The sequence below is a fragment of the Apteryx rowi genome, unplaced genomic scaffold (assembly GCF_003343035.1).
Source record: "Apteryx rowi isolate R43461 unplaced genomic scaffold, aptRow1 scaffold_83, whole genome shotgun sequence".
In the NCBI taxonomy this organism is placed as follows: Eukaryota; Metazoa; Chordata; class Aves; order Apterygiformes; family Apterygidae; genus Apteryx; species Apteryx rowi.
The window spans coordinates 2472043-2499143 of record NW_020451127.1 but is presented as its reverse complement, the minus strand read 5'-3'; the positions used below and the strand labels follow the sequence as shown (position 1 = coordinate 2499143).

The window sequence follows — 27101 nt, the reverse complement described above, 5'->3', positions numbered from 1 at the left end:
ACATCTGAACTGAGTCACGTATTCCCTGCTCGTTCATTGAAGCATTTTTCCTTCTGTAGCTAAACTTGACCCTCCTTTACTATGCGCCAAACCGTTGACTTTTTTTTGGTGATTTGTGCAGAAGAAGCTGAGGGCGTGATTTGGCCTTGCTTTGGGATGCAAGTTTAATTGCATGAAAGCTCATTTATACCTGGGGCAGCCATTCTGTATTTGAGGCCATAGCTTTCACCATTCACAGAAAAAACGCTTCTGAACTGATGCGACATAATTCCTTTGTAAGGCTGTTGAGATGCACCTCTCTTTTGAATATGACAGCTGGCCTGGTGGGATTTCACTTGCTGGGACTGCATTCACCAGTCCTCTGACTTCTGTGTCAACTTCAGCTACGGCTAAAATGGGTAACTCGGGAATAAATTATCTCTGTGGTGACACTTGGGCATGAAAAGAGCTTAATGATTTAGGATCAAAGAGTGCGGTGGCTGATGTGAATGTTAGAAATGTCCAGGAGAGTGCTGTTGGACAGGAAGAGCTAGAGATTTGCAGCAGCGAATTTCTGCTCCCAGAAGCAGCTGTTATTTCTGTTTCCCCTGGATGCTACAAGCAAGTCTTGATAGGGCCTGAGAGTATGGCAGGTATGTGTAGCAAACTTGCTACGTGCCCACTCCTCCACCCCCTTGTCCAAGAGAAGATGCTCAAAAGAGAAGAGAGTCCAGAGGAAACCACTGTGTAGACATGCCCAGTTAGAGGAGGAGGAGCAATTCAAGACAGGTATGAGTGACTGGAGCTTACCAGCATCTCCACCTTTTTCTCTTTTTAAAAAAACAAACAAAAAAAACCCCCAAACCCCATAACAACAAACCCCACAAAAACACATTTTCTGTGTGTGCTCCATTGGAAGTCTTTTGGGTTCCAAGTTCCCTCCATGCTGGTTTTGCTCCTTTCCATTCTCCTAATTCTTAGACCAGAGAGGACAGACGCTGCTTGGAAGCAGAACCGAGGACTCGTAGATACTTGCCTCTGTGAAACACATGCTCCAAGTGTGCTGTATTTGCAAGGATTGTATGTGTAGGGTGTAGACTGGCTGTTTTCCATCTGCATAGAGTGAGGTCGTAAGGTCCTGTTGCCCATGCCTTTTGTGGCTGGCAGCGCGTGGTGTTGGAACGGACTCTGTGGCGGGGTCCTGTTACTTGTCCCTTTGTAAGTAGAGACTGAAACTGAGGCTTGGACAATATACAGTAAAGAACTGGCCCATTTTTGAATGGGGCGACATCTAGAGAAAAGCTCTGGGTATCTGTACCATGCTATTGAGAGGAAGATAAGGATCAAAATTGCAATTGGAAAATACTTGTCATCATGAGAATAGCTGTATTCATAACTTGAGTTTCTGAATGTTTGCTTGCTTTGTTTGATGGTCTCCAACTGCGAGGCACCATTGTTTGCAGAGAACGACATGGGGAGCGCAGAGAGGTGAGCATAAAGCAGCAAGTTGGGCAAGGTCTTGAAAGAAATGGACCAGCACGTGCAGAAAGGGCTGTGGTCTGGGGATGGTGGCAAGGAGAGGCAGCCTTGCAAAGTGCCAGAGTGGACTTAATTGTAGCAAAGCTGCCTGTGGCTGGTCAACCGCCCATCAGCTAGAGACAGAGGAGAGAGTCCGGAAGTGGAAGTGAGCTGAGACAGTCCTATGAAAGGTTGGCCCAAGTCAGCTGGGAAGGAGGATGAGTTCAGCTTGGGACAGACCAGAAGAGCAGAGGTGTTACGGGAGTAACTTTAGGGGTTAGTGGAGGTGCAAAACCAGGGTGTCACAGGAGGACAAGGAGCCCTGAGACTCAGCTGGCTCAGCTCCGATGCTGGTTAAATGCTGTGTCTTGTCAGAGCAGGTGGTGTGAGTACTCAATGCCCTGCTCCTTTCTGATTTCCAGGTGGAATGTAGACTGTTTAGCTCAGTCCTGTAAAGCCCCAAATTGTCTAGTTTTTCCCAGCTTGGTGGGGAGACTTTTCCTGCTGTCACCTTCTTTGACTTCCCACCCATGTAACAGCAAAATGCCAAAGATGATTGGTAGAAAAATTATACTGAGGAAGGATTGAGCTAGAAGGGAATACCTGTCACAAGAGTGATCTTCATGAGGGAAACTGAATTCTTGCTGAGATGTCGGGATATCATGGAAGGTCAGAAATCCTGGCTGAGGTTTGGAGGGTATCTTGATTTTTTTCTTCTTCTTTTTTTGGTAAGGATTCAAGGGGATTTTTTTTGCATGCGTGTATGTTAGTCAAAGTGGGAAATCTTTGATTTTGTAGCTCAGAGAATGGTAGGGAATTTTGCAACTCACACATGTGGCTTTGGATTTTATGGTCTAAGCAAGGTGGCAACAAATGTGAATGCCTGAATACTGGGGTGAGCACTGTGTTGGAGCAAAAATGCTTAGTTCTGACTTTGAGGCATAGAAAGACAACTAGAGAGCTAAACTTTTAGTGGCAGAGGGGGAAAAAGCTCCTTCTCACTTAAAATGTTTGAGTTCAACAGTGCTCCCAGCTCTGGGAGGGGCAGAACTAAAGTTGGTGGGCACTCTTCAAATAGTTTCCTCCGAAGGACTTTGGGTTACTGCGGGGACACTTCAGTGGCATCTGTACCCACAAAAAAAAAAAGGGCAGTTGATTCTTCAGTGGCCAACTCTTGCTCCAAATTTTAAGTCCTAATTGCTCACCATGAAATTCTAGGAGTTTTCCAGGACTTTTGGCTTGCTATATCTCAAGTAGCAATTAGCTGTTGTGTATTGGGGAGGGAGTATGTTAAATCAAGTTAGGAAAGCTCCTTTGCAGTGTGAGTGTGTGATGGTGGGGGAGAGAGATCAGTTGAAGTTTGGATACAAGAAACAAAAATATAGGCCTGGTGTGCAGTATAAATCAGTCTGGCTCCTTGAGTTGGAGTCATTAGTTTAGGTATGGCAGTGAAGAGGATTAGTGTGCGAGTTCTCAACTTTTTTCAAAAACATCTTTGTCTTTGTTAGAAAAAAAGAAATGGTGGAAAGAGAAGAAAAAGGGTTGGAAGAAGTAGCAATACTGCAGAGAAAACATTCATGTAAAAAGTGGAAATGAAATCAATTGGGGCTTTGTACAGATATACCAAAGATAAATCTCCCGGCAGAGAAGGAAGCGCCGGGATAGGAATGCAATATTTCAGCAGGCCTGTCATTCCAGGCGGGTATAGCAGAGGCGTTTCCTTGCAGGAAAGCAGCTCACCTTGGCTCGCGTCTCTGGAGGCACTTGCAAAGGAAACTCCTAATCATGTCAAAAATGAGAAGGTGCTTGCAGGTCTATGCAGGCGCCTTAATTCTGCCTCATCCCCCTCAAATTCTCATCAGGAAAATCCCCAGTTAAATAAGAGAAAATACGAGAATGGACAAGAAGGAATGAGCTGACGAGGCAATAAAAACTCTTGACTTCCCAGATTAGCTGAAAACAGGACCTATCTGAAATTGCCTCTCTGGAAGGGCAATAAATCTATGTTAATACGGGTCCAACTTGGCTTTGCAGCTATCAGTGCGAGTTGTGCAGTGGCAGGGGCTGTGTTTGGGATCCCTCTCAAGCCTGGCTGAGGTCTGAACCTCAGAAGAGCAGAGCAATTGGCAAGGCAGGGCGAGAAGTTCATGACCAAGGCAGCTGAATGCTACCTGTAGCGCTCGGGCAAACCAGATAGGTCTCACTGTTTACAACTGGTGATAATAAACCTTCTGGTTCCCTGGCTTCTGACTAGTAAGGGACTGAACTGGAAGGAAATTTGGACAGAGAAGAATGGAGCTGATGTTGGAAACCTCTCTCCTGTGTCAATAACCTCCTCCAAAGGAAGAGGACTTGGGGGAACACCTACTCAAGATTAAATGTAGTCAGTTTGGCTGCTGCTGCTGATTACTGTTGATGCTAACTAAATGCCTGGAGGTCCCAGTCCAGGCAAGGGTTCCTCTGAGCTAGGCGGTAAGACACTGAGCAAACAAGTCCTTCCTGAAGTCTGGACAGTGCAAGCATGCCCTCCGGGAGCAGAAGTCAGGTGAGGTGCCCAGAGGAAGATTAGGACAGAGTTTGAAGTAGAAACCAAGAGCAAAAACCAGTCTCTTGACTTTGTCAGATTGCTCTCACAGAAGCCAGAGTTAATTTCCACAGAGTTAAAGCTTCCTGGGTTGTGTGAAATGAGCTGTTTGGTTTCTCTCCAGCTTCCTAGTGAACAAACACACCTTCGTCCATGCTCAGCCCTCTTGATCCAAAATACAATTACACAGGATGCTGGCTGGCAGTTTAATCGTAACAGTCATGAATTGGGTGAATGTAATAAAATATATATATATATATATATACATTAAAATAACCAGCTTTCCACCCCCCCATTCCGAAAGATTTCCAGATTCCTTGGACGGAACAGCTCGGTCTTTGTGAGGAGCAGAGAAAGCATCCGACTCTGACACCGTTGCCTTACAGGACCTCGCTCGGCAAAGGTTGCATAAAAGGGCTTTATGGGATTATAAAGGTGCCATGCAGTGGCAGCTCCACGGCAGCATTTCAGGTGGGGGCACGGTCACCCCCTGCCTCTGCGTGCGCTTGCTTATTGCTGGTGCTGCGCTTTGAAAAGTGCCACCTCGCCCCTGTTTGCCGGGACTGCTGGGAATATGTGTGCAAGGCCTGAGGCCACTGTGTGGGTTCCCCCTACTGAAATGGGCACAGATCCAGCGCGGGGGGAGAGACAACATGTGTGTGCGTACATACTGCGCCTTGCAATCGTGGAACTTTTTGCCCGGAAGAGCTACGTTGCTTGGTGGCTGGGAAAAGCCCCTTTACACCCTCTTCTAAATTTATTCCCCCTTCTCCTGTTCTGGAGACACTCTTATTTGCTCCAGTCTGATTCAGACTGGCTTGGAAGCCAGTGAAATCAATCTGAACATTAAGCCAGGCAGTGATGGACGAGTCTCTGTTCATCACGTGTGTTGCACAGCCTGTTTCTCACCAGCTTGGATTTCCATTTCCCCTTCTTCTGGGATGGGTGAGGACTGGGGAGAGTGCACTCCTTAGTGTAGAGCTGGGCCAGGAAATGGGCTGGGAGGAGATGAAAAAGGTGGGTTTTGGCCTCCCCTCCAAGACATTGTGGTTGTATCTTGTCCTTGCGCCCTTTCTCAGGAAGGGGTAAATGAGAGTTGCACCGGCCCAGCAGTCATGGTTCACCTTGGTTGTTACCTGCGCGTCCCCATTGTCAGATCTGTCAAACTTTTGCACGGAGCAGTTAAAATGGACATTGGCAATTAGTCCATTTGATGCTTCAATTTTCTATTGTTTCTCAGGATTTTCCAGCTGCTAATCCTAAGTAGCTCCTGGAGGCCTGTGTCCTCTGGCTTGGTGGAGCACTGTGAATCCCACTTCCTACGTTCTCCCTACACCAAGCTCTTTATTTTGTTTTTACTTTTTAAGAAGTGACTCTCCTTGGGCTCCAGTTTGGGGATGCATGGCATTGGGCTGTGCTATCAGCAAGTTTTGTAAGACTCTGGTGTGGGGAACTGTCTCTTTGAGGTGTCTCAAAGCCAAGCGTGTAAGGTGGGAGGGTGGGGAAGGGATTCAGAATCGCAGATTGCTTTGCAGAAGTCTTGGCCGTAGGATCGATTTCTGTATCCCTTCTCACTCTAATAGCTGTCTGCCACATGATACTTGGAGCTTGTATTTTCTCAAACATTAAGCTGAACAGTACAAGCTCAGTCAGAAAGGTAAATTGGGAGAGTGGGAGCTGTAGAAAATGCTTTTATGCCTCCCTCTCCTTTGCCARCTGGGGATATCTCTTGCACCAACTGTGGAAGCTTGCAGGAATGAACCTTCAGGGCAAATGTATTGATGAAGGCCAAGATTGACAGGCCTGGAGATTTTGTTACAGGTCTTTGCTACTGTGAAGCTTGGACCAGGCCATCTTTCTCATAAACAAGTCTACTCAGAGCTCCACTTAACTAGGCCACCAAGGGCCAGGTGATGTCCTGTCTCCTTGGGGAACAGTTGAGCTGGGGTTTGCACTCATATTCCAATCCAAACAGAGTGAAAATGTGTAAGGGTTAAATTTCATCAGTGCTTCAGACAAAGCTTGCCGTTTGGCTTTTTGGGTGGTTTTATCTTTTTTTGGAAGCAGAATTTTCTGAAAACTTTCTTTTGAAAATTTACACTAGTTACTAGTTTTTCATGTTTCTCACAAATCACTTTTTTTGACTCTTCATTTTTTCCCGTTGCAGTTTTTTTCTTGAAATCCTAATACTTTTGAAAGTAACACTTCCCTGCCCATCTCCCTGTTCTCCAAAAACAACAACACTAGCTATTCCCCCCCCCCTTTAGACATTTGATGTTAAATTGCCTCATTAAATCATTACTAATGATTGTCATCTGTACTGGATGTTGCTGGCTGTGGCTCTGGTCAGGATTTGGTGCCTATTGTGCAAAGAAGTTTGGGAGTTAAAACACACTAGCCTGGGGGACTGTGCCTGGCAGGATGCATCCCACTGAGTTGGAGAGAAATCCTCGTTAAAAACAGAAACAACAGCCCACTGTTCTTGCAGGGCAGGTGGAGTTTTTAAGGGTTTCCAGGATCATCCTGCCCTTAGCCAAGGGCGTGAGCATGTGCTCCCCTCTTGTGCCCACTGCCCTGCATCTCCTGCAACGGAGGCCAAGGTTGAGCCTGGCCCCGCGCTTGCTGTTTGCATCCGTCTGTGCAGGGCTGCAATGTTCCAGCGTGTTTCGAATTCTGGCTTTAGTAATTCTTCCTTTTTGGCTGGGGAAACGTGTCTTCAGGTCCCTCGAAACCCTACATAGTGATTCCCATTGACTGCGTGGACTGGCACCTGGCCGGAAGAGGGCAGAGCCAGGAGAGCGGGGCGCGGGCAGCTCGGCCAACAAACCGCTCATGAGTCCAGCAGATGTTCCTGCAGCGTCTCTGCTCCCCGGGGCTGATGCCAGCCTGGTCCTCTTCCAGCAGCTCGTCACTTGACACCGGGAACAGTACGCTGGCTTCTTTTGTTGCACATTGTACGAGTCAAGGACCTTGTGCTCGGAGGAGGCAGGGGAGGGGAGAAGGCAACAGGACACGTATTTCTTCAAGGCGTTCTTCGTTTTCAAGCTCGTTGCCCCGCGTTAAAAGCTTTTGGCAGCATCGCTTCTCAAAGTGTATCCTGCTCGCAAGCCTGATGCTGTGGCTTGCTAGGTTTTATGTAAGGATTTCTCCTGCTCTTCTGCTGAGGGCAGAGTGGCTGTACGTGTTTTTCAGAGGGATGGATCACCCTCCCTCCCTTCCCAAGCCTGTTCTGGCTCTGCTTGCTGTGCTAAACTGTTTTTTTTCTGTGCACAAGAGAGCAGCTGTAGTGCTGTTGTCTTTTTGCTAGCTTCCTGAGTTTATGCATTTTAGGTACCTTCTGTTAGTTCTTCTGTATTTCTGTATTAGATGGCCTGTCTGGCGGCAACAGGATTTCACAGAAGTGGAGACTGAAGGTTTAGTGTCTGAACAAGCTCTGTGAGAGCTAGTAGAGAGAATAAACCCAAATACTGCTTCTCACCCTTCTCCTCTTCCTCCCGCACTGCGGAGAAAGCCTCTCTGTAGCCTCCATCCTCCCCCAGGCATCAGTAAATCCACATAGCTTAGCCGGGGCAGACCAATTCCTGACACAGCTCCCCTTTCTGCCTGCTTTTCTCCCTCCTCATGTCTGTGCCCCTCCGTTCCTCCTGCAGGCTGACTGGGAACGAACCCCTGACCATCCTCCCTCTGACCTCGGAAATGGAGGAAGCTGCCGTCAAAGCCCACTACAAAGTCTGTGACCGCCTGAAGCTGGAGAAGAAGCAGCGTAGGATGTGCCGGCGGGACCCTGGCGTGGCCGAGACCCTCATGGAGGCAATCAGCATGAGCGCGCTGGAGTGCCAGTACCAGTTTCGCTTCGAGCGCTGGAATTGCACCCTGGAGGGCCGCTACCGGGCCAGCCTGCTGAAGAGAGGTGAGCAGGATGGGGAGCTGCACCTGCGCCTGCCGCAGCTCCCCGGTCACCCCGGGGTCCTTCTCGGGGTCACTGGTGCCTCTGGCACCTGTGGGCTTCTCGGGGGCTTTGCGGATAAAGTGTTTGTCCTGATGCATCCTTTGCCAGTGGTGGGTGGTCATCTCTCCAGAGGTCCAAAAAGAGTTTTTGGAGGGTGGTGGGGAGACGAAGATGAAGCTGAGGTCAGCTCATCTGTGACAGTGGAAAGCGGTTGCCCTCATGGCCACGGAGGCTCTACGTAGCTGTAATTTATGTGCTCATACTGGTGAGGCAACTGCTTTCTGCTTCCTGTTGCTGGCCACAGCCTTGGAGGCTGGAGGTGGTTGCTTGTGTGTCTACTGCCAGGAGCTACAGTTGCTCCTCACTTCTGCTGGGACTCGAGCCGTTGCTGGAGGGGAAGGGGTGGACTTCTCTCCTCCCTTTATTAAAAGGTCTACAGGCAGGGTATGCTGATCTTTCAAGAAAGAAATAAGAAAAATGCTTTGTTAAGGGAATTGAGACAAAATGGGCTGTTCCATGCTGACCTGTTGATGGTGTCAAGGGGAGTCCTCCTGTAATGCAGCGTGAAAACTGCAGATGTTTCCTTGTGGCCTGTTATTGCTCAACCTGGGGAGAAGCTCCATGGATGGGTAATTCCCACACCCCTTCCTGGCAGGTCGGATAGAGATGACCAGAAGCTGAAAGGGCATATTTGAGGAACAGGCGGTGTTTTTTGTCTCCTTCCTGTGCACAGGCTTGTATAGTTGAGTTTCCTGCATCTTCCCGACAAAATATGGTTTCTGTTTCTGCGCTGAAGATAATGATGCAGGAGGCTCATTTCACAGATAGGTTGCCTGGACCTTGAGGGCTTTGGGGACTTCCAGAACGTCCTGCAGTCAGTGATGGAGCTGGGCCTAGAAACCAGGGGTCTGACTTGCCCAGAGATGAGAGCAGAGGTTTGCAGCGCTTCCTCCCTTGCTAATAAGTGAGAATGAGTCATTCAGAAGTGTTGGGGCTTAACTAATGCACTGTCACTGCCTGCAGTGGAAACAAGGAAAGTCCTTATGAAACCCAAGAGATCCAGGCTGAGCTGCAAGACGTTTAAAAATATCTCCGCATGCCAGAGGAGTCCCTGGATTAGTGGAGCCTTGGGAAACCCAAGCACTTTCTCATGCTGACACCTGGAGGCCACAGCTTGTTCCTTCAGACGCGCCTGCCCCCCGTGGGCAGCCTTCGACAAGTGACATGGGTATTTTAAAGCAGCCTGAAGTTAAGCTGCCTTAAAAAACTAGTGAGAAGCCCCCCTTGTCAAGACCCCGTGTAATAAATGGTGGCTCTGGGGGCTGCAAGACTGTCTGCCGTCTCATTCTTCCATGTTTTATGCCCCTGCAGCATCTCTCCTCTCCGCTGATGCTGTAAATCCTTCAGATGTTGTTTCTGCAGCATAACACACTGCCCTGTAAATCTTTCTCCTTCGCTCCAGGAGCTGCTGGTTCCTGGTTCAGCATTGCAGCAAGTGATACCCTAGGGCAAAGGCGTACATGTATAACCTACTAAGACACAGCTATTCAAATATGTCAGCGTGGGCTTGTTTTTTCTCCTCCGGGGCTTTTGCACTGTTTTAAGGAGACCAAAGAATCCTCTCTTTTAAACAAAACGTTTCTCCTTCTGTTGTTATACTTGGTCACCAGCACTGCCTGGCTGCTGGTTCGTAACTTGGGCTGATGTGGCCCGTTTCTTAAAATAACGGGGGATTGTTTAAGGGACTTGTTATCCTCTTTGGATACTCGCGAACAATTTTGGAAATGGCTGAAACTGGATAGCTGTGGATGGCAGGCTGTCGATGCGCTGGAGGTTAGAATGCCTGCATTGATTTAAAGCTCATTATCTTGTTACAAAATATCTTGGTGCAATCAAATAGTGCGCTGCAGAGATGGCTTTAAATCTGGCCAGAGCCAAATGTCACATGGACTTGCTTGGAAGCCGCCTGAGCTGCCTGAGGGCGAGATGATACCTGCGCTGGTGGGCACTGGGAATTTGTGAGGCTTTGAACGACGGAGAACGGGAAGAATATATCCGAAGCCGATGGGAGGATTGAGAGGGGAGAGTCTGGCAAATGAACTGTTCCTCCTGGCTTTGTGTCGAACCAGGTGTGTGTTGTGGCTGCTGGGCACTGACTTTTCTTGGAAATTTCTCACCCTCTCTGGATTCAGGGCTTCAAATAGGAGGCTTCCAAGCAGGTTGCAGGTCTGTGATGCCTATTAAACTGGGCTGAGGCCTGGCTGTTTGCTGCCAGTTGTGGTGTCTCAAACCAGAGGAGACTTTGCACACCCTAATGCATCGGGAGCGTTCTGTTGTCATGCTGGTACCTCTCTATTTCATGGCACAAGTAGCAGCAGTGAAGAGAGGCCAGCTCTCCAACCTGGGAGTGAGAGGTATGGGAGCATCTCTTTAGTGAAGGCATCCCTCTGGCAGGCATGTCGTCAGTCTGACCCAGGGCATGACCTAGACACATTGAATCAGCCTACAAAAGATAAAAGCCGTTAAAGGTGTTTTCTAGCCAGGGATCTTTGGTGGTTCTCATATCCATGAGTTTTTGTTGCGTGAATTAAATAAAGAATTCCCCACTGCCCAGTGAGAGAGCTTTTGACATCAAGGATCTTTCTGAAGTGCCAGAGCACATGGTCTAACTTCAGGGAGAAAACGAACAGAAAACAAAAACAAATCTGTTTTCTCAACCCTGACGACTTTCTACTGTGTCCCCAGTGAGTGTGGAGTTGACCCTGATTTAGCCTTCCTTCCAGAGAGGGAAAGGTGCTATTCTTTTCCAGATGAGCAGCAGAATGGTTGGACAATTCCTACCATGACCTGGTTTGAGTCAGCTCCATTGGGAGGACCAAGCCTTAGTCTCCTGGACTGAATTTTTGTCCTCCGTCTGCTGAAGTACAGCATCATGCGCCTGGGAGTGCTTTGGGAAGGCATGCTCTGGGGACAAGCCAGGGTAGCGCCCCATGAGCTCTCTTGGACTACCATGAACCTCCCAAGGAACAGTTCCAAAAATGACCTGGCAGTGTCTCTGCATGTCCTTGGTTGACACACCAGCTTGCAGATAAATCCACTACTGTCACCATCCACTTGTGTTATTTCGGAGTGGGGGATTTCTTGAGCCGGATCCAAAGCTGTTCTGGAATTCCATCTCAAATATGCAATCATTTACAGCTTCCATAGCTGGAGAATGAGGAGCTATAAATGCTGGCATGTTTGCTTTTTATTTCAGACTTTTATAATTTGGACTGAAATCRTGGGTTTCTCTGGGCCTTGGTTTACCTACCGCAGGGAGGCAGATGCTGTCATGACCCTGCAGGTGAGCATGGAGGTGTAATGAAAGGGTTACGTATAAAAGATTTGGTGTATAAAAGATTAGCGTAAACTGCTTTTTGAGGCAATTTGGGTGAGATGCTTCACTGGGCGACAGGCTGGTTGCTGTGGCTTTTGTTAACAATTTTGTTCAACAGGAGCAGGACCTGGTGATTTTTCTGGGGAGAGGGAGTAACAAGAAGCCCTCACGGTTTCTATCCTGACCCTGTGACTGGAAGTCTGTGCTGGCTTCTTCCTATCATTGGTGTCCCCTTGGTTAGGAGTGTGGCTCTATGATGATGATGGTACCTCTGTGGCCTGTCTGGCTTTTGCTCACCTCTTTCTGTTTTCAGGCAGAGACAGCGTGTTGGGTGACAACTACAGGGCTGGCCAGGTTTCTCTTGTATTTTTGAATTCTGGCTTGTGCCACCTCTCTCCTACATTCCCTGCTAAGGAAGGGCTTTCCTGACATTGTGCTCTCCACTGTGTCCTCCCTGCCATCAGTGATGATGTGCATAGGGCTTGGCATGCTTTGGCATTTGCTCAAACCTTCTCATTATGGGATTTGCCTCAATTTCTACACTTTTTTTCCTTTTTTTTTTTTTTTTTTAAACTCTTTCTCTGTCTGCAAATAAAGCCATCTCCTTCTCTCTCCCCCAGGTTTTAAGGAGACAGCCTTCCTGTACGCCATTTCCTCAGCGGGGCTGACTCACGCCATGGCCAAGGCGTGCAGCGCAGGGCGCATGGAGCGCTGCACGTGCGACGAGGCCCCTGACCTGGAGAACCGGGAGGCCTGGCAGTGGGGCGGGTGCGGCGACAACCTGAAATACAGCAACAAGTTCGTCAAGGAGTTTCTGGGGAGGAAGCCCAACAAGGACCTGCGAGCCAGGGTGGACTTTCACAATAACCTCGTGGGCATGAAGGTGAGTCACAGGCTGGTCTGCAGAGAAGGGAGCCGTGGGTCTGTCTGGGGGACTTCACGCTGTTGTAGGTTTTGTAAGCTTGGATGGGGAAATGGGAGCATCGGATGCAAAACGCGTGGAGCGATCCTTCTGGTGCACAGGTGAAGTCTCAGCAAGGCGACTGCCCCATTTTGGTCAATATGCTTCAAGAAACGTGCAAAGCCATGGGAAAGACTGGAGGGAGAGACATAAGAATGTGTCCAAGTCTAGAAAACGTGAACTGGGAGGAAAGTTTACTGGCTTTCCAAGGAGAGGAGAAGGGGAACACAATAACCGCCTTACAGTGCAAAGGGAAGGAAAGACTGGTTGTCTGGGCCTGTGTGAGTCAGGACAAGGAGGAAGCGATGAGGTTAAAGGATGCCTTTATAGCAGTAGTTTGGTAGAGGTAGGGAGTGTAGAGCATCCATAGCCGGGTTTCTTTAAAAGTGACTGGACAAACATCTGGCAGGGAGCTTGGACAGAGCTATTCCTCTCAGGCCCCAAAGTCCCTTCAGCCTATTCCTTTCATGCTGTGACTCTGCCTTCCACCTCCCTCGAGCTGGGTTTGCAGCTGACAGTGCTGGGGTATGGTAATCCCTCTTTTTTTTTTTTTTTCCCTTCCCATCCCTATGCACTTTGAGTGCTTTCTGCTCTCTACCCCAAGTTCCTCCCCATGAGGCTTTATTCTCCTGCCTGGGGGCCTTCCCCAAGAGTGATGTAAAGGGCAAAGTGTTTGCAATTGCTGGGCCATCCGAGCAAGGGAAGGGGAGATTGAGGAGGGGAAGGGGCTTTCCACCTTCTCCCATAATTTTCTTGGCTGTACCTAGCCTAGAGTTGCTCGAACACGAAAATCCCTCAGATTGGCCAGCACAGGTGCCTAGGATCAGTATTTCATTGCACCACCATTGAAGGGGGGACATACTGTAAGGCTATAAATAGCCTTTAAGCCTTGTTATTGTCCGTGTGATTGGACAGAGGGCTGGGGCTGGGATGGGGACCTGGGTCTCCAGTTTCCCAGGCGAATGCTGCCCAGCCAGTTGTGCATTCTAGGAATCGCCACCCCAGCTCAGTTGTTCATGTGCGTATGCATAAAATGTCATTCCTTGCAGCAGAGCTAGGGCATTGGAGAATGCCACCAGTGAGCGTTGGCCAGCAAAAAGTCTCCCCCTCTCCCCACCACCAGATGCTCCTAGACAGCGCTGAGATCAGGATTAGAAATATCCTGGATTTAGCTGGTGTCTGACTTTGGCTGACAGCTTTCCTGCCTCTGGATTAAAAGGCTCAGCGCCTGTGAACTCTGTTGCAGCTCTTTGGCAATGCTTGCGTGTGAAACGGGCTCTGCAGGGTGATGAAATGTTTTTTTATCCCTGTGGTCGGTTTTTCCTGAGGGCCTATCCTAGCTCTTTGGAGTTGGTCGTGTCACAAATGAAACTAAAAATGGTGAAGGCTGACTTTGGAGGCTATGGTTAAATGCTGGAGAGAGCTGTGACGTGTCCTCGGCTCTCCTTTTCCAGAGTCAAGTAATACAGCCTTGTCAAAAGCCACAAGGCTGTTGCTTCGGATGCCATTGGCATGTTCTTGTGACTGTTATGAATATCTCCCCTCCAGTAGTTTTGGGGCTAAAAAACATGCCCAAGGAATTTAGCCTAATTCCCAGTGCTCTCCACCCCACTAATTGAAGGCGGGATGGTCATATTGCTGAAACCAGCCTTGGATTTTGGTTAGATGTGCTCCTTTGTCAGCCCTGATCTGCACTATCTATGTGACTTTGAGCTAAATGAACTCCAAGGAGGAGTTGGAGGGAATACATCTCCCCTTCTGCCTGTCCTGATCCAGCTGAGAGTTGTTGGGGGAAGGGAGGGGGGAATGTCAGAGACTCTTGCATCTTCTGCTTCCACTTTAATTGGCACAGTCAGTCCCCAGCCATTAGCAGTGGCTTCTAAGTCCTAGTGTAATATCTGCAGCTAAACAGCTGAGTAACAGTTGTGACGGCCGTCCAGACACCGAGACCCTCATGGCAATCCAAGTCAAAGGCCATTGCTGCAGGTCAGTGATCCGGTGTTCCTATTTTCGTCCACTCACGCTGCGTCTGTTGAGTTTGTATTGCTGTCTGACAGCTTTTCCTTGCCCCTTTGCAGCAGCGGTTGAAATGATTTCTCTGCTTATGCTCCTAAAATAATTACACTTTAGCGTGGTCTAAAGGCAAGGCAAGCAGCTTACCAGATTCACAGCAGTGCTGTGAAACCAGGCAGAGAACAAGAAAATTGCATCTTAAGAAAGAAGCTTTTAGGAAGGTGGTGGGTAGTAATCAGGAGAACATAAGTCTATATAATCCAGGATACATGGACCTAAACCCTTGCCACAATATGGTGCTGTAGAGATGACTGGAGATGTCTGGGTCCAAGATGAGGATTAGAGCCCTTGCTGTTATACCCAGGCTGGCTTTGTGACGGCAAGGTCAAAGTGTGCAATGCTTGCTTCAGGTATCAAAATGCTGAGACTGATTTAAAGCCTGAGCATTAAATTTCTTAAGTGTGGTTGATGGGTTGTCTCTAATATTGCTTACATGTGGGTGTAGATTAAGGTCAGGTTTAAACTGTTTGCTTTCTTCCTGTCCCCCTCTCTACACACACCTCCAGTGCAGCCTTGGTGGAGGGTGAGAGTTGCCTGACAGGCAATATTTAGATTCCCCAGCTGAGCCTACTGATATTTTCCTTGATGATGGCAGTGGGTTAAATATGAAACTCTTGACATGACATCTTCTCCTTTTCTTTCTCCAAAAAACCTGTCCATCCACTAATTGTTGCCTTATAGACTTTCCAACCATTGAGTATCAGGAGACGCTAACCTAGTGGCTATAATGGGCTAAACCCACTTTGGACTAACCCAGTTTGTTTATAACTAGTTTGTCCTGGATTTAATGTGAATCAAAGTGGATATGGAATGAGCACAGGTAACCTTGCCCGATTCCAAAATGGCATGAATCAATTTTGAAATGGAGCGCTCGTTAAAGAGCGGTGATGCTCTTACGGCCTCCAAGGTGTTAAATGTTCCTGTGAGCTACAAAAGGATGATTACTGCCATTTTGAGCAGGAGCTGAGGCACAGAGAGACTTTCCCAAGGTTATGCGGCAAGCCTATGATGGAGCAGGAGACTGAAGCCAGCTCTTCTGAATTCCTGCTTGTCACCCACTGTGTCTTTCTTCTAACCAAACCACAGATTTAAATCATTAGCTATGCCATACAGGCAGGCCCCAAAATCTTTGCTGCACTACAGACTGCTTTGGATTGGTCTGGGAATGGACAAGGAGACTTTCTTTTCCAGCACTTTGCTACGGGAACTTGTTGTGGTGTCTGCCTGTGTTGGTGTAGGTACTGGGTATGTATGGATGTACTTGTGTTTGGGGGGTAGGGGAATATCTATTAAAGATATAGCATGAGCTTGGTGGTCTTTCTCTGATTCTTAGCAACATATAATCCTTCCTGTCTAATTACTCCTAACCATAGCAAAATGTATAAAGAGGCCCTTGAGACCCAGCAAAAAAAGGACCTGTGTTTAATTGACTGATTTGGCAACCAACTATTCCCTTCTGGTCAACACGGCAATTTCTCCATGGTGTCACACTAGCAAACAATCTGTGTATTTCTGGGAGAGTGACATTATCCTATCCCACCTAGTTTTAGTGTCTCTTGGTAGACATTCTCATTTAATTATTTTACTTCTGTTTTTTTACAACCTTGATGGGTTGACTGTAATTTTGCTGCAACCAATGAAATAATCACCGAACATGTTGTGCCCGTGATGGCTCACAAAGTTATATGATATGACCTCAATCGCTAATGAAAGGGCGAGCTTGTCTAGCGTGAGGATGAGGTAATTAGACCAGGACTTCTCCAGCCTTCTCTTTATTGAAAAGTAGGAGCTCTGAATAGGCCACTTATTAAAAAAGCAATTTCCCTTCCTTTGCCAAATCTACTCTAGCTCATTCAGCTATTCTTTCGGAGGGGGTTTGGGTGGAGAGTGTATGTGTGTTGGGGGGAGTTTGTGTGTATGTGTCAAGGGAATTGGGGGTGGTGGTGAGAGAAGTCAACTGTATTAAAGCTCAGTTGCCAGCAATGAAGTTTCTTGGTTATATTAAATGAAGCACAGGCAGCCTTGCTAAGGCTCTCCTCTTCTCTATATCCTCCCCCCTTTTTCCCCCCCGTGTACACACAAGTGCAGCCCTCTTTTGTAACCCATTAATGAAAAGTCGGAATATTAGAGCACTCAATTAGTTCCACTGGGCTTGAGTAAGTGATGTTTTAATTAAATTTGCCCAGTTTCTCAGCAAAGTATCATTAAACATGACTTTGCAACTCCCTCTCCGGAGCGTTGCTAAGTTTCTTAATCCCAGGAGTGCTGACCTCTTCCAGAGGTATGTCTGGTCAAGCATGTCTTACAGATTCAAGGGGCACTATTAAAGGGGGCTGCTATTACCCAAGGAAAAAAAAAACTGTCATGTTCTCATTCCCCTTTTTCCTTTGTCCTTCCAGATGGAGGGACACAAACCTTTGCCTTCAGGACCCTGAAGTCAAGGTTATAAACCACAGTCTCTTTGAGAGCCAAGGGTGTTTAGTGGAAAACTATAGGAGGATAGAAATAGAGAACCAGAGAATTTCCACTGAAAAGTCTCTCTTTAGGCAATATCTCTCTTTGAAACTCTTTCCCTTTATGGGGCTTCCTGAAATATTTTCACACAGCATCAACCCGAGTATTTTGGTCTATGTGGACTATGTGCACGTTTCCAAAGGATCCTCCTCACACTTGTTGCTGTAGGGTTCAAATCTAGACCTGTCCTGAGACATATTATATCCACATCTCTGAAACCATAGAGGATGCTCCGAAGAGGTTAGCAGGAGGTGCATAGCCTCTTCCCTACTGTTGGATTGCTTGTTTTGGAAGTCCATGCAAGGAATGGCTCTTCCCTTAGGCAGTGCTGGGAGGGATATCAAGGGCTGAGCATGCCTTCTGCTCTGGAGGCAGACTCTCCATATCAGGTAGATGTTTGTCCAGCTATCATCTGTCTGAGGAACTTCATGAGGTATCACGTAACATGTTATCAGAGCGCACCACTCTCTTCGTTGCTGTATCTCCATTTTGCAGATGGAAATTGAGACCTAGAAAGATTAAGTGACTTGCTAAAGGTCACACACAAGTCTGGCAAAGCAGAGACCTGCACCCTGGACTCCTCTTGCAGAAACAGTGTTTCCAAGCATTGCCCATCCTGTCTCCTACCATTCCCACTAGCAAACATGATTACAGTCTCCAGAGCTTGTGGAGCAGGTACCATAAGTGCTAATCTGTTTTTTAGCACCCTCAAAAAGAGTTTAATTGCTTTTTTCATAAGACAAATCCATATTAACCTAATAATATAGTTGGTGCATGAAAAAAAGCAGGTGACAAAATGCACCCTGTATGTAGTTTCCCTAGGGATGCATTTGTTGCATGAAATCTAGCATCATTTTACTAAGATGCAAATCAAACCTAGCAAATACTGGCCTCTGTGAGGCTAGCTCCTGACTTTGCATATAGAGGTCGGCTTGTAGGGCGACCGCTAGTATTAATTGCTCCAGGTTATGACAGGTAGGAATGCACAAGCGTGCTCTCTGGAAATCTCCCCCCACCCCTCTTCTTTCAGGTTGAGATTGGCTCAGCCAGAGTCTAAGGCCTGGAAATCAAAACTCTAAAAAAAGGTGTTTGGTGTGTCCCATAAGGAATTGGACTTAGTTGTTTATGTAGAGCTTTTTCAGCATGTGAAGCATGTTAGAAATACTGAAGGGAAAATGAATTACGTTTAAAGTTCTCGAGTTAAAGTAGGGTTATGTTATTCTATGCTGCTTAAGTGCTCATTTTTTTTAACTCATATTTTTCACTAAAATACTGTAAAAGAAGGAAGGGTAAAGGAAATGAGAAGCTCTTCTGAAAAATAAGTTTGAAAACAAGCTCAAAATAAGGGCTTTTTTAATAAAAAAAAAAAAAAAAAAGAAAAGAAATCCTAACAGTCTGTGGAATTTTCATACATAAAACCAATGGCAATGGCCAGTGTTAAGGGACAAGTCTGGCCTTGTAGTGGTTTGGGTACTTAGAAGAAATTGGGACTGTGGCTCTTGTCCAAACAAACATTAATATTTGAGCTGAGAGAATAGCCAAGTATGTTTAAATTAAAGGAGTTCTACGTGTATAGAGAATGGAAGAGTTTTGATTTTTTTTAAAAAGAAACATCTCAAAGTCCTGTCTGAAGTAAGGCTCGGCGAGGGCGTGCTTTTTCCTGGATGAGCTAACTCTAAGAAGTTCATCTGCTCCCTGTTCTCCCCCAAACCATGGCAAATGGTTTGAAGCTTTGGAGCCGCAGACCAGCCATGACGACAGCGAAAACGATAACCGAGGAATTCCCACGGCTGCGTGGCCGCTTCAGACTGCTGCTGCCCAGACAAGAGTTGTCTGAAAACCACCGCCAGAGCCCCGTGACCCAGCTGGGAATGAATGGCAATCTGTCCTCAGCGTTTCAGCTAAAACACTGAGAAATTGTGTGTTGCAGCATGTCTGAGACTGATCATTACGGGGGCACTTAGTCTGAGCTTCGTAGCAAACCATTGTTGTGAGGAAGGATTACATGTTGCATAGCAATGCTCTGCTGTGATCCCTTTTCCCTATGGCTCTTACAAAGCCATTTGGTCAGGCGGTCCCGCAGTACTATCTAATTTCCTCTTCGCAGCCGGCACCAATAAAGAAGGTTCAGTGTTGCTGTATCATAATTGTTTTCCTCATTGTGTTTTTGTCAGGATTTGGTATTCTCAGAACAAGATCAACGGGGATTTTTGTTTGCGAGACAAAAGAACTAATTTGTTCATAGAGTTTTATTTCCCTCCCAAACTGCTGTCCTATTTGTAACAGGGCTAGACTAGCTAGGATGCTCAGGTGAGAGTGGGAAGATAATATTTCAGTGTGTGATTCTATGCATGTCCCACTGGTTGACTTTGTTCAACTTTAGTTTCATGGTAAAGCTCTCTGCAGCAAATAACACTATAAGGATTCAAATGCACAGCTGTGTTATTGCTCCTTTCTGAGTTAACACATATCAGCCGAGTCGCAGTAGCTGCGACTGCACTGGTGGTGTTTAGGCCCCAGCAGGAAACGTGCTGTGCTTTGGATTTAAGCTAATATGTTTTCTTTCATGTCTGTAACATCTATGCCATGGTAAATGATATTTAGACACCTGAATCCTGCTCTGAGGGTAGGATTCAACCCACAGGTTAAGATACCTAAATTTAGGCATAGATGAAATGTTTAGTAATACGCAGTGATGCTGTGTTTGTGTGCAAGAGGTTGAAGTCCATGTAGGATATAAACAGATCAGGCTCTGAACTGTGATGTGCCTCAAAAAGAAAACGAGTTACCTACTGAGCTTGAAATGATATGCTTGTGTTAAAGTCCTCTCCTGCCCTGTACACGCTAGAGCTCTTTGGCAATAAGGGCTAAGCTATTCTAGCCTGGAAGTCCTTCCAGCGTCGGAAGCGTGACCTAGATATTTACCCAGTTGTCCTGGGGCCCGGCCAGAAGACGTTTCTGCAACACTGCTCTAAGCAACCTGCTGACCTTTCACTGGGCTAAGTCTTGCTGTGCTTCCTGGAAGAGGATGGATTAAGAGTCTCTGACAGGACCCTGCAACAAGAGGAGGAAGGTCTTTATGGAGGGTGGGGAAAGCTGGGGAAAACAGAAGGGCTTTGCAGAGGTTTGCAGGGCTCCAGAGCACTTAGGGGCCAGTAGGCAGCATTTCTCCATATTTTCTTGAGCAGCTGCCTTGTGACAGCAGCAGCAAGGGAAGTTTCTCTGGGATTTTCACTAGAGTTGCTATGTAGCGTTCTTGAGTCTATCCTGGCCCTTCACAGAAAAGATCTGTGGGGCAGCTGGGATGCATCGTACTTGCGCAGAGGCCACGTGAAAATCCACAATCTGCATTTCATGAACTGGTGTGTTTGTGAAAATTGGGACAATGGAAACTCTTTATGCCTTGGCCCACCGCTATGTGATGTCTGAGCTCTTGTAGCCTCTGGTCAATGTGGAGGTGGAAGCAGGGCAGGTAAAAACGGACTAGGATTCATTAGAGGCTTTGTTCATTGCCATTTAGGCCCAGACAAGGAGAGTGGGATTCATCTACCTAAATGTAGTCATCTAGCACCATTTGAGATACTCTGGCAGTTAGGGCACAGTATGTAGGAGACACCTTTACGCTCCTGGAGAGGCAGCTAGGGGCATGGTGCAATATGTTACAGCAACTAAAAATGATGCTAGATGCTGATATTTAGACACCTGAATCCTGCCCTGAGGGTAGGATTCAACCCACAGGTTAAGATACCTAAATTTAGGTGCCTCCATGTGAGCAGGGTCCCTAGGCTCCTGTTAGTCTGTGGAGATGGAGTCAGCACATTGGTAGGTCCTGGAGAGCTGCTTAGCTGAGCCAGTACAGGTGTCTGCTTCAGTGTGAGCTGAATCTCTCCAGGATCCTAGAACAGTCTTGGCTCTGCTGAGTCAGATGGGAGTTTAGAGGTGTTTCTCAAAAGCAGGCACTTGCATTCAGATGTCTGACTTGGTGAGCTCAACCCTGGCTGGAGGGTGTGATTCAGGTGCCTAAACCTACATGTCTGTTGCTGCTTGAAGGTCTCCTGCCACCTATAAGCTGCCAGTCCATTAGGACCTGGGTTTCCAACACTTACTGTGTTGTATATACCAGCCCCATATGGATGTCTGGGATATGCTAGACCTGCAATGTCAACTCCTGCACTGAGCTCCGGAGAGGTGGCTCCTGACAAGGAACAGCCATGTGTTCAGGTTCCCTTTCCCCATTTCATGGCTGTGCCTTGTTCAGCTGGCTCTAAATCTAGTCAAGCCTGTGCACAGGAGCACATGTACCAGCTGAGTCTGTTCTCTTTGGTTATTTGCTTTCCCGTCTCCCGTACAATGGTGGTTGTCTCCTTCTCTGGGTGGAGCAGATGTAAATGGATTGGGGGAGATGGAAGGGTTGAGAAAAGCCTGAACGGATGAATGACTGCAGTGTGCTGCCCTTCTGCAAGTATCTCAGCAATTTTTGCCCAGTTTGCTGATGGTCTGGACGTGAAATCAGGTATAGGAGCTTTGTTTCACATGAACCCAGCTCTTGAACCAGCGTAATGGGACTTCACATGAGGGAGAGTATGGGTGATTTTTTTTTTTTTTTCCTCTTGGTGTTGAAATGTGTTCTGTACGCTCCTGTCTAATATTGTGGGATTTCTTGCAGAGTTGGCTAGACGCTTTGGCACGCAAAGCATGACAGCCCCTAACCAAGCCGGCCCAGCTGAGTACTATAAGCAGTAACACATCTCTCTCTGTAACCCATCACTTGTTTGAATGCTACTGTGTATTATTGGATTGCATTTGAAAAGGTCTTGGCTTTCACAGGAATGAAGTGTGACCATTGGCTAGGCTTTGCTGAAGGCTGTATTATGCATAGTGTCTTTCTAAAAATGTCTCTGTAATGTCAGGATTGGGCCAGACCCCAATTCCGAGTCCATGACCTATTGCACATTTGCACATGGTGCTCAGTGGGACTCATGCCGCCAAATAATGAAGAACTGGACGGTCAGGAAATGGACTGCAGCCAGTCCTCTGCCATCATGAGGCCATARCATAGGCAGATGCCATAATGGGCAGAGAGGGGGAGATTTTTTTCTTTTTTAGATATTATAGATGCCCACAGGAAGGGCACTCTTTAGTGCTACCTTGACAGGAGGCAGCTCTATAAAACAGACTCTGTTCTGACTTGCTATTTTAAGGGCTGGTTATAGGTTACCCATTTAAAGTCAAAATGTAAACTGTTTTGGGGGAAGGGGAGGAGGGAGAACTGGAACTATAAATATCTGTTTATAACCTGTGGGCAAGATGCAGATTATCTGTGACCATCCAAATAACGTGTCTGCTCTCATGTTGCCCGCAGAGGAGTCCCAGGAGTAAACCTATCTCTGGAGAAGGTGGGGGAGAACGTTCAGATGCCTTTTATGAAGAGATGGACATGCTTTTGTGTTGTGAAGCATTGTTATTGCAGCCTGGTTTGAAAAGGACAGGATCCTTTACTAGCATCAGTCAGTTTATGAACATGGGGTCCTTTATAGCATCTGGGGAACTGGTACCATCTTTGTCTCCGAGATGAATAACTCTTCTCTCTCTGCTTTATTCTCTTCCCTTTTTGATATTGCTTTTACTTTCTATGTTGCTTTTTCTGCTGAAGATAACCTTCTCTTTCTGTTCCCTCCATTTCCTGTGTGAACACAGTGGTTCCACTGGCCCTGCTCTTCCTTTTGCATTTTTGCTTTGTCCTGATGCATGGTCAGGAGGGAGCTATCCTCATAGAAGGGACATCAAGGTCTGGAAGTCTCCCTGTATGGGAGCTTATGCTTTGGGAATAAATCAAACACACGCTTTTTTCTGATATCATGAACAAGATACTTGCTTCCTTTGGGGATCGGTGAGATGGGCCCTATTTCTAGTAACAGTACCCACTTCAAGAGTGTTTGAATTTTAAAATTGAAAAAGAATTAGAAAAGGATTTTAAGGTAAGCCTTGCTCTTGATAGTTGTAGTGAACAGCTATAAGCAGGGATAATGTTTAACACCAGCGTCCTGGCCTGGAGGGGTCAGAATCAACTCCAGTTTCCAATGGTTTGAATGCCTTTCCGTTGTTCCCCATCTTGAGTTTGAAGACCTTGGTCATAAGTGCTCAGCTTTTTTATGGAAAGGAGAAGGGGAGAATCAAACATTTCCGTACTAATTGAAAATATCTTATAGAAGGTTCTGCAAATATAATATATAAGTTATGCTGGACTGGGATTCAAACCCTGCAGCCTGTTCCTCCATGGATGGTGGCTTGTGTAGATAATGTTTGGACACAGCAACCACCCAAATGCCTATGTGATGCTGTTCCCCTTCATCCTTTTCCCAGAAGCCCTGCACAGCATTTACCTAAGTGGCTTTTCTACCTGCTGGGTCCTGCTCTGTGTAAATGACCTGTGGCCTTGCTCTCTGGTCAAATCTTGCCTTTGGATGGGCAAGAGCAGCTCACCCTGAGGCACCGCTGAAGCGTCAAGGCAGAGGTTGAGGTTCTTCATCCTGACACGGAGCATCTCCTGTTTGCTCATGATGGGGCAGATGGTGGGATAGACCCACTTCAGCACAGTGGGTCCAGTCTTTTGGCCAGAACTGAGAATTTAAATTGTCCTTTATTTTCCTGTGGGGTGACTGCCCCATATCCTAACTTTGGGTGAAGACTGAGGACTCTGCTTCCCCCAGTCCCTCCCACACCCGTCAGCCCTGTTGTTGTCCCCAGGGGCTGCTGCCTGACAGGCTGCAAGGACTGAACCCGGTGGGATGGATTCTTCTCTCAGTAATGCCAGCCTCGTTTTCAAGTTTTTTTCCCTCGAAACTCTCTGTGTAAGAAGCCAGATTCCCATCCAAGCTGCCTACAGCTGGTGCCACAGGCAGAGTAAATCCTGGGGGCTGCATTAAAGCACCTGGAATTAATGAACCCTTCACACCAGGGTCTGTTTTCCATTTCTTCATGTCTTAATTTTTCAGAGAAAGGGAGGGCATAGAGGAGACTGAGAAAGCTTTGGGTTTCAGAGTGCACAAAAAAGTGCTTCATTAAACATGCTTTTGGCCAGTGAGCAATGGCACTCTTTGTTTTTAAGAGCACGTGCAGCCTTCCCCATTGCTGTCAGAAAAAATTTAGCAGCTCCTTTTGAACACACTGCCACACTCCAGAAGAGGATCCTGAGCAAGGTTTGGGGATGTGGAAGCCACTTGGATGCTTTTAGAGCTGTTGGTTTTGGTGGTGATGATTCAAGCATGTGCTGTTGCTCTCGAGGGCTCTATACGTTTCAGCTACATGAAGGTTTCTCCTCAGTCACAAAGTGAACGGGATGGGATGCCTATGCCTAGTCTTGATGCGTGGAAACAGCACAAAAACCATGTTTCCACTGAGCCTGTGCTGCTAATTCGAAGCTATGTGTGTTTAAGGTAGACTCCTGTGTGTTGTGGTGTGGAAAACATTCCTGTGGTCCATGTTTGTGTTCTGAAGCACGTATCACCACCGGTGTGTTTGTGTGTGTTACAGTAGTGCTCTCTCACTTCTCTCTGTTAAACCAGTATTTTGGAACATAGCAATTATGTTTTCATCATCTGCTTGGTGCTTTAGGGATCGGCAGAGTTTTAAATATGCCACCAACACTCAGAGAAATAGCTTGTAAAGCAACAGAACTGTTGGACATTGGCTAACCCAAGCATCACACAAGGAGATGAGTGAGTGTTTTGCTGACTGCTGGTGGTATGTGGGAAAAGGCATTAGGAAAAGAAAACTTAATTGTCCAAGAATTTTAGCTGTGTACCAGCTGTGTACCAGCTGATCCTATAACAAAAGATCACATCTCATCTGCCCTGGTGAAGGCTTCAATACCTTTTCCTCTCAAAGGTGGAGGTTTAAGGTGGATTAATATTGGTGATGTAGGTAAGTGAGGTAGGCTTGAATTCCATTCGCTTTTGTTGTATCTTATCTCCTTATTCTTATTAAAATATGCATAGGTATTAAAATTTGTATTACATAATCACTTAGCTGCATCACAGGTTCAAAACTCTGAGTAGATGAGTGCCGACTTTGCAGGCCAACACCAGCAGCCTTTGAACACTGTACTAGTATCATTAACTAGCCAAGTAATGCAATATTCTGGCAGGTAAGTGTCATATTTCTGGAAACTGGGACTCTTCTTCTAAAACAAATGCTTCCTTTAGTGTGCGCTTGCTGCCCTCTTCCAACAGATAGGTTTATGTTGTTATTGACTCTGGGTTCCAGCAGTATCTTCTAGCAAACGGGCTTTTTGCTCCATGCCTTAATTTCTTCTCCCATAACTGATTTTCTTTTGGGGCTGTGTGTGTTCGCAGGTCATCAAAGCTGGAGTGGAGACAACCTGTAAATGCCATGGTGTATCTGGATCCTGCACTGTCCGAACCTGCTGGAGGCAGCTCTCTCCATTCCACGAAATAGGGAAGCAGCTGAAGCAGAAATACGAGACATCGCTCAAAGTGGGCAGCACTACCAACGAGGCCACGGGGGAAGGAGACATCTCCCCACCCAAGAAGTCCATCCCTGGTCACAGTGATCAAATCCCAAGGACTACGGATCTCGTCTACATTGACGATTCCCCGAGCTTCTGTCTGATGAGCAGATACTCGCCTGGGACTTCGGGAAGGAAATGTTACAAAGACAAGAACTGCGACAGCATCTGCTGTGGACGAGGGCACAATACGCAGAGCCGGGTGGTCACCCGTCCGTGCCAGTGCCAGGTTCGCTGGTGTTGCTATGTGGAATGCAAGCAATGCACCCAGAGAGAAGAGGTTTATACCTGCAAAGACTAACGCGTCTTCTGTCTGATGGCTACCCTCAGTGATGGGCGATCGCGATCTATGAGAACTACATATGGAGACAAACAGGGTTTGACTGACCTTCTGGGATCTGAAAGCTATGTTGAGACATAAGCACTTTGTAGGGTACAGGTGACCCAGCTGTGTTGCTGTTTTTTGTTTTTTGTTTGTTTTTTTCCCTGTAGACTGAATTTTAATGAGGTCCAACCATGTGGAAGTAAGTGCCTGTCACACTGGGGTTAGACGCCAGTTGACCTTCACCTTAGTCATCCATGCAGTTTGACGGATCATTTATCCATGGAACATCTTGATCGTTTCACCAATCCTCCATGGACTCCTGGGCTAACATATTCTCTTCGGAATAAACAACTGTGTGACCTATACTACTTTATTCCTGAAGCTTCCCTGACTGCCTAGAGAGCTGAGCAGATACGAAAAAAAGACCTTTCTGCTTTGAATGTGGTGGTAGAGGAAGTGGTCATTTTTTCCTTCTGAAACTGGAGATACGTGTGTGGGGTAAGCAGAATCAGCTCTGATTGTTCCTCTAGTGGAATTTCTGCACATCCAGCAAACAAGGCTCTGACAAAGAGACCCGCTTGGAGGGTAAGCTTTTTAATGACAGCTCTGTATCCACGTGCTTTGATCACCAAAGTAGTTCCAAAAATGTTGGGTCCACCATGTTGCAGATGGAAATTTATCCAAGAAAGAGGTTGGGAAGAGTACGAAACCAGACGTGCCTGTCACCTTCAGTCCAATCTCTCTCTTTTTTTTTTTTTAAACATTTTCTTCAAATGCAGTTTCTTTAGCACTATCACTGTCTTAATTTTTATTTTTTAAAGAAACCACTACTTTTGTTTTATTTTCACTTTGTACTTGGTGTATGTTTCTCTCTTCTTCCCACCTCTTGCTGATTTAATTCACCCTGTGGAGACTGCTTTGCAAATCCAAACTGGAACTTTTTCATCTTATGTCAGCTGAATTTGGACGTGCATTTCTGAGTAGGACAAGAGAAATTCCCATGCATCTTGGAACACAGTGCTGTCTTGCATTGTATAGCAGCTGTTTTGGACTGGATCGGACCTTTGGAGGAGTCGACTTTTCTTTTACTAGGTCATCATTCCATTTACTCTAAACCATGGCAGTGGTACATGACACAAGCTGTATGTAAACCCTATGACCTTAAGATTTTTTTTAACCACTAGATTGAGAACTGTATTTTGAAAACGCAACTGCTAAATGGTAACCAACTATTGGATTCTAAACAGCTAATTGAGACCGAGACAACCTATTGAGTGGCCAGAGAAGCCAGAAAT

General features: G+C 46.7%; 1 protein-coding gene across 1 annotated transcript; it reads left to right on the top strand.

Moving 5' to 3' along the window:
- Positions 1 to 7714: 7714 nt before the first annotated feature.
- On the top strand, positions 7715 to 26212 carry WNT9A (Wnt family member 9A). The gene is made up of 3 exons (XM_026089801.1): positions 7715 to 7991; positions 12027 to 12289; positions 25309 to 26212. Exons 1-3 carry the CDS (start codon positions 7778 to 7780, stop codon positions 25780 to 25782), a joined length of 951 nt encoding a protein of 316 aa, XP_025945586.1. The 5' UTR covers positions 7715 to 7777; the 3' UTR covers positions 25783 to 26212.
- Positions 26213 to 27101: the final 889 nt, after the last annotated feature.

Excerpts from the sequence above, each read along its gene's own strand:
- WNT9A (XM_026089801.1), top strand. The coding sequence starts at position 7,778 with ATGGAGGAAGCTGCCGTCAAAGCCCACTACAAAGTCTGTGACCGCCTG. Across the intron at positions 7,992-12,026 it reads GGCCAGCCTGCTGAAGAGAG|GTTTTAAGGAGACAGCCTTC; the intron begins GTGAGCAGGATG and ends TCTCTCCCCCAG. Across the intron at positions 12,290-25,308 it reads ATAACCTCGTGGGCATGAAG|GTCATCAAAGCTGGAGTGGA; the intron begins GTGAGTCACAGG and ends GTGTGTTCGCAG.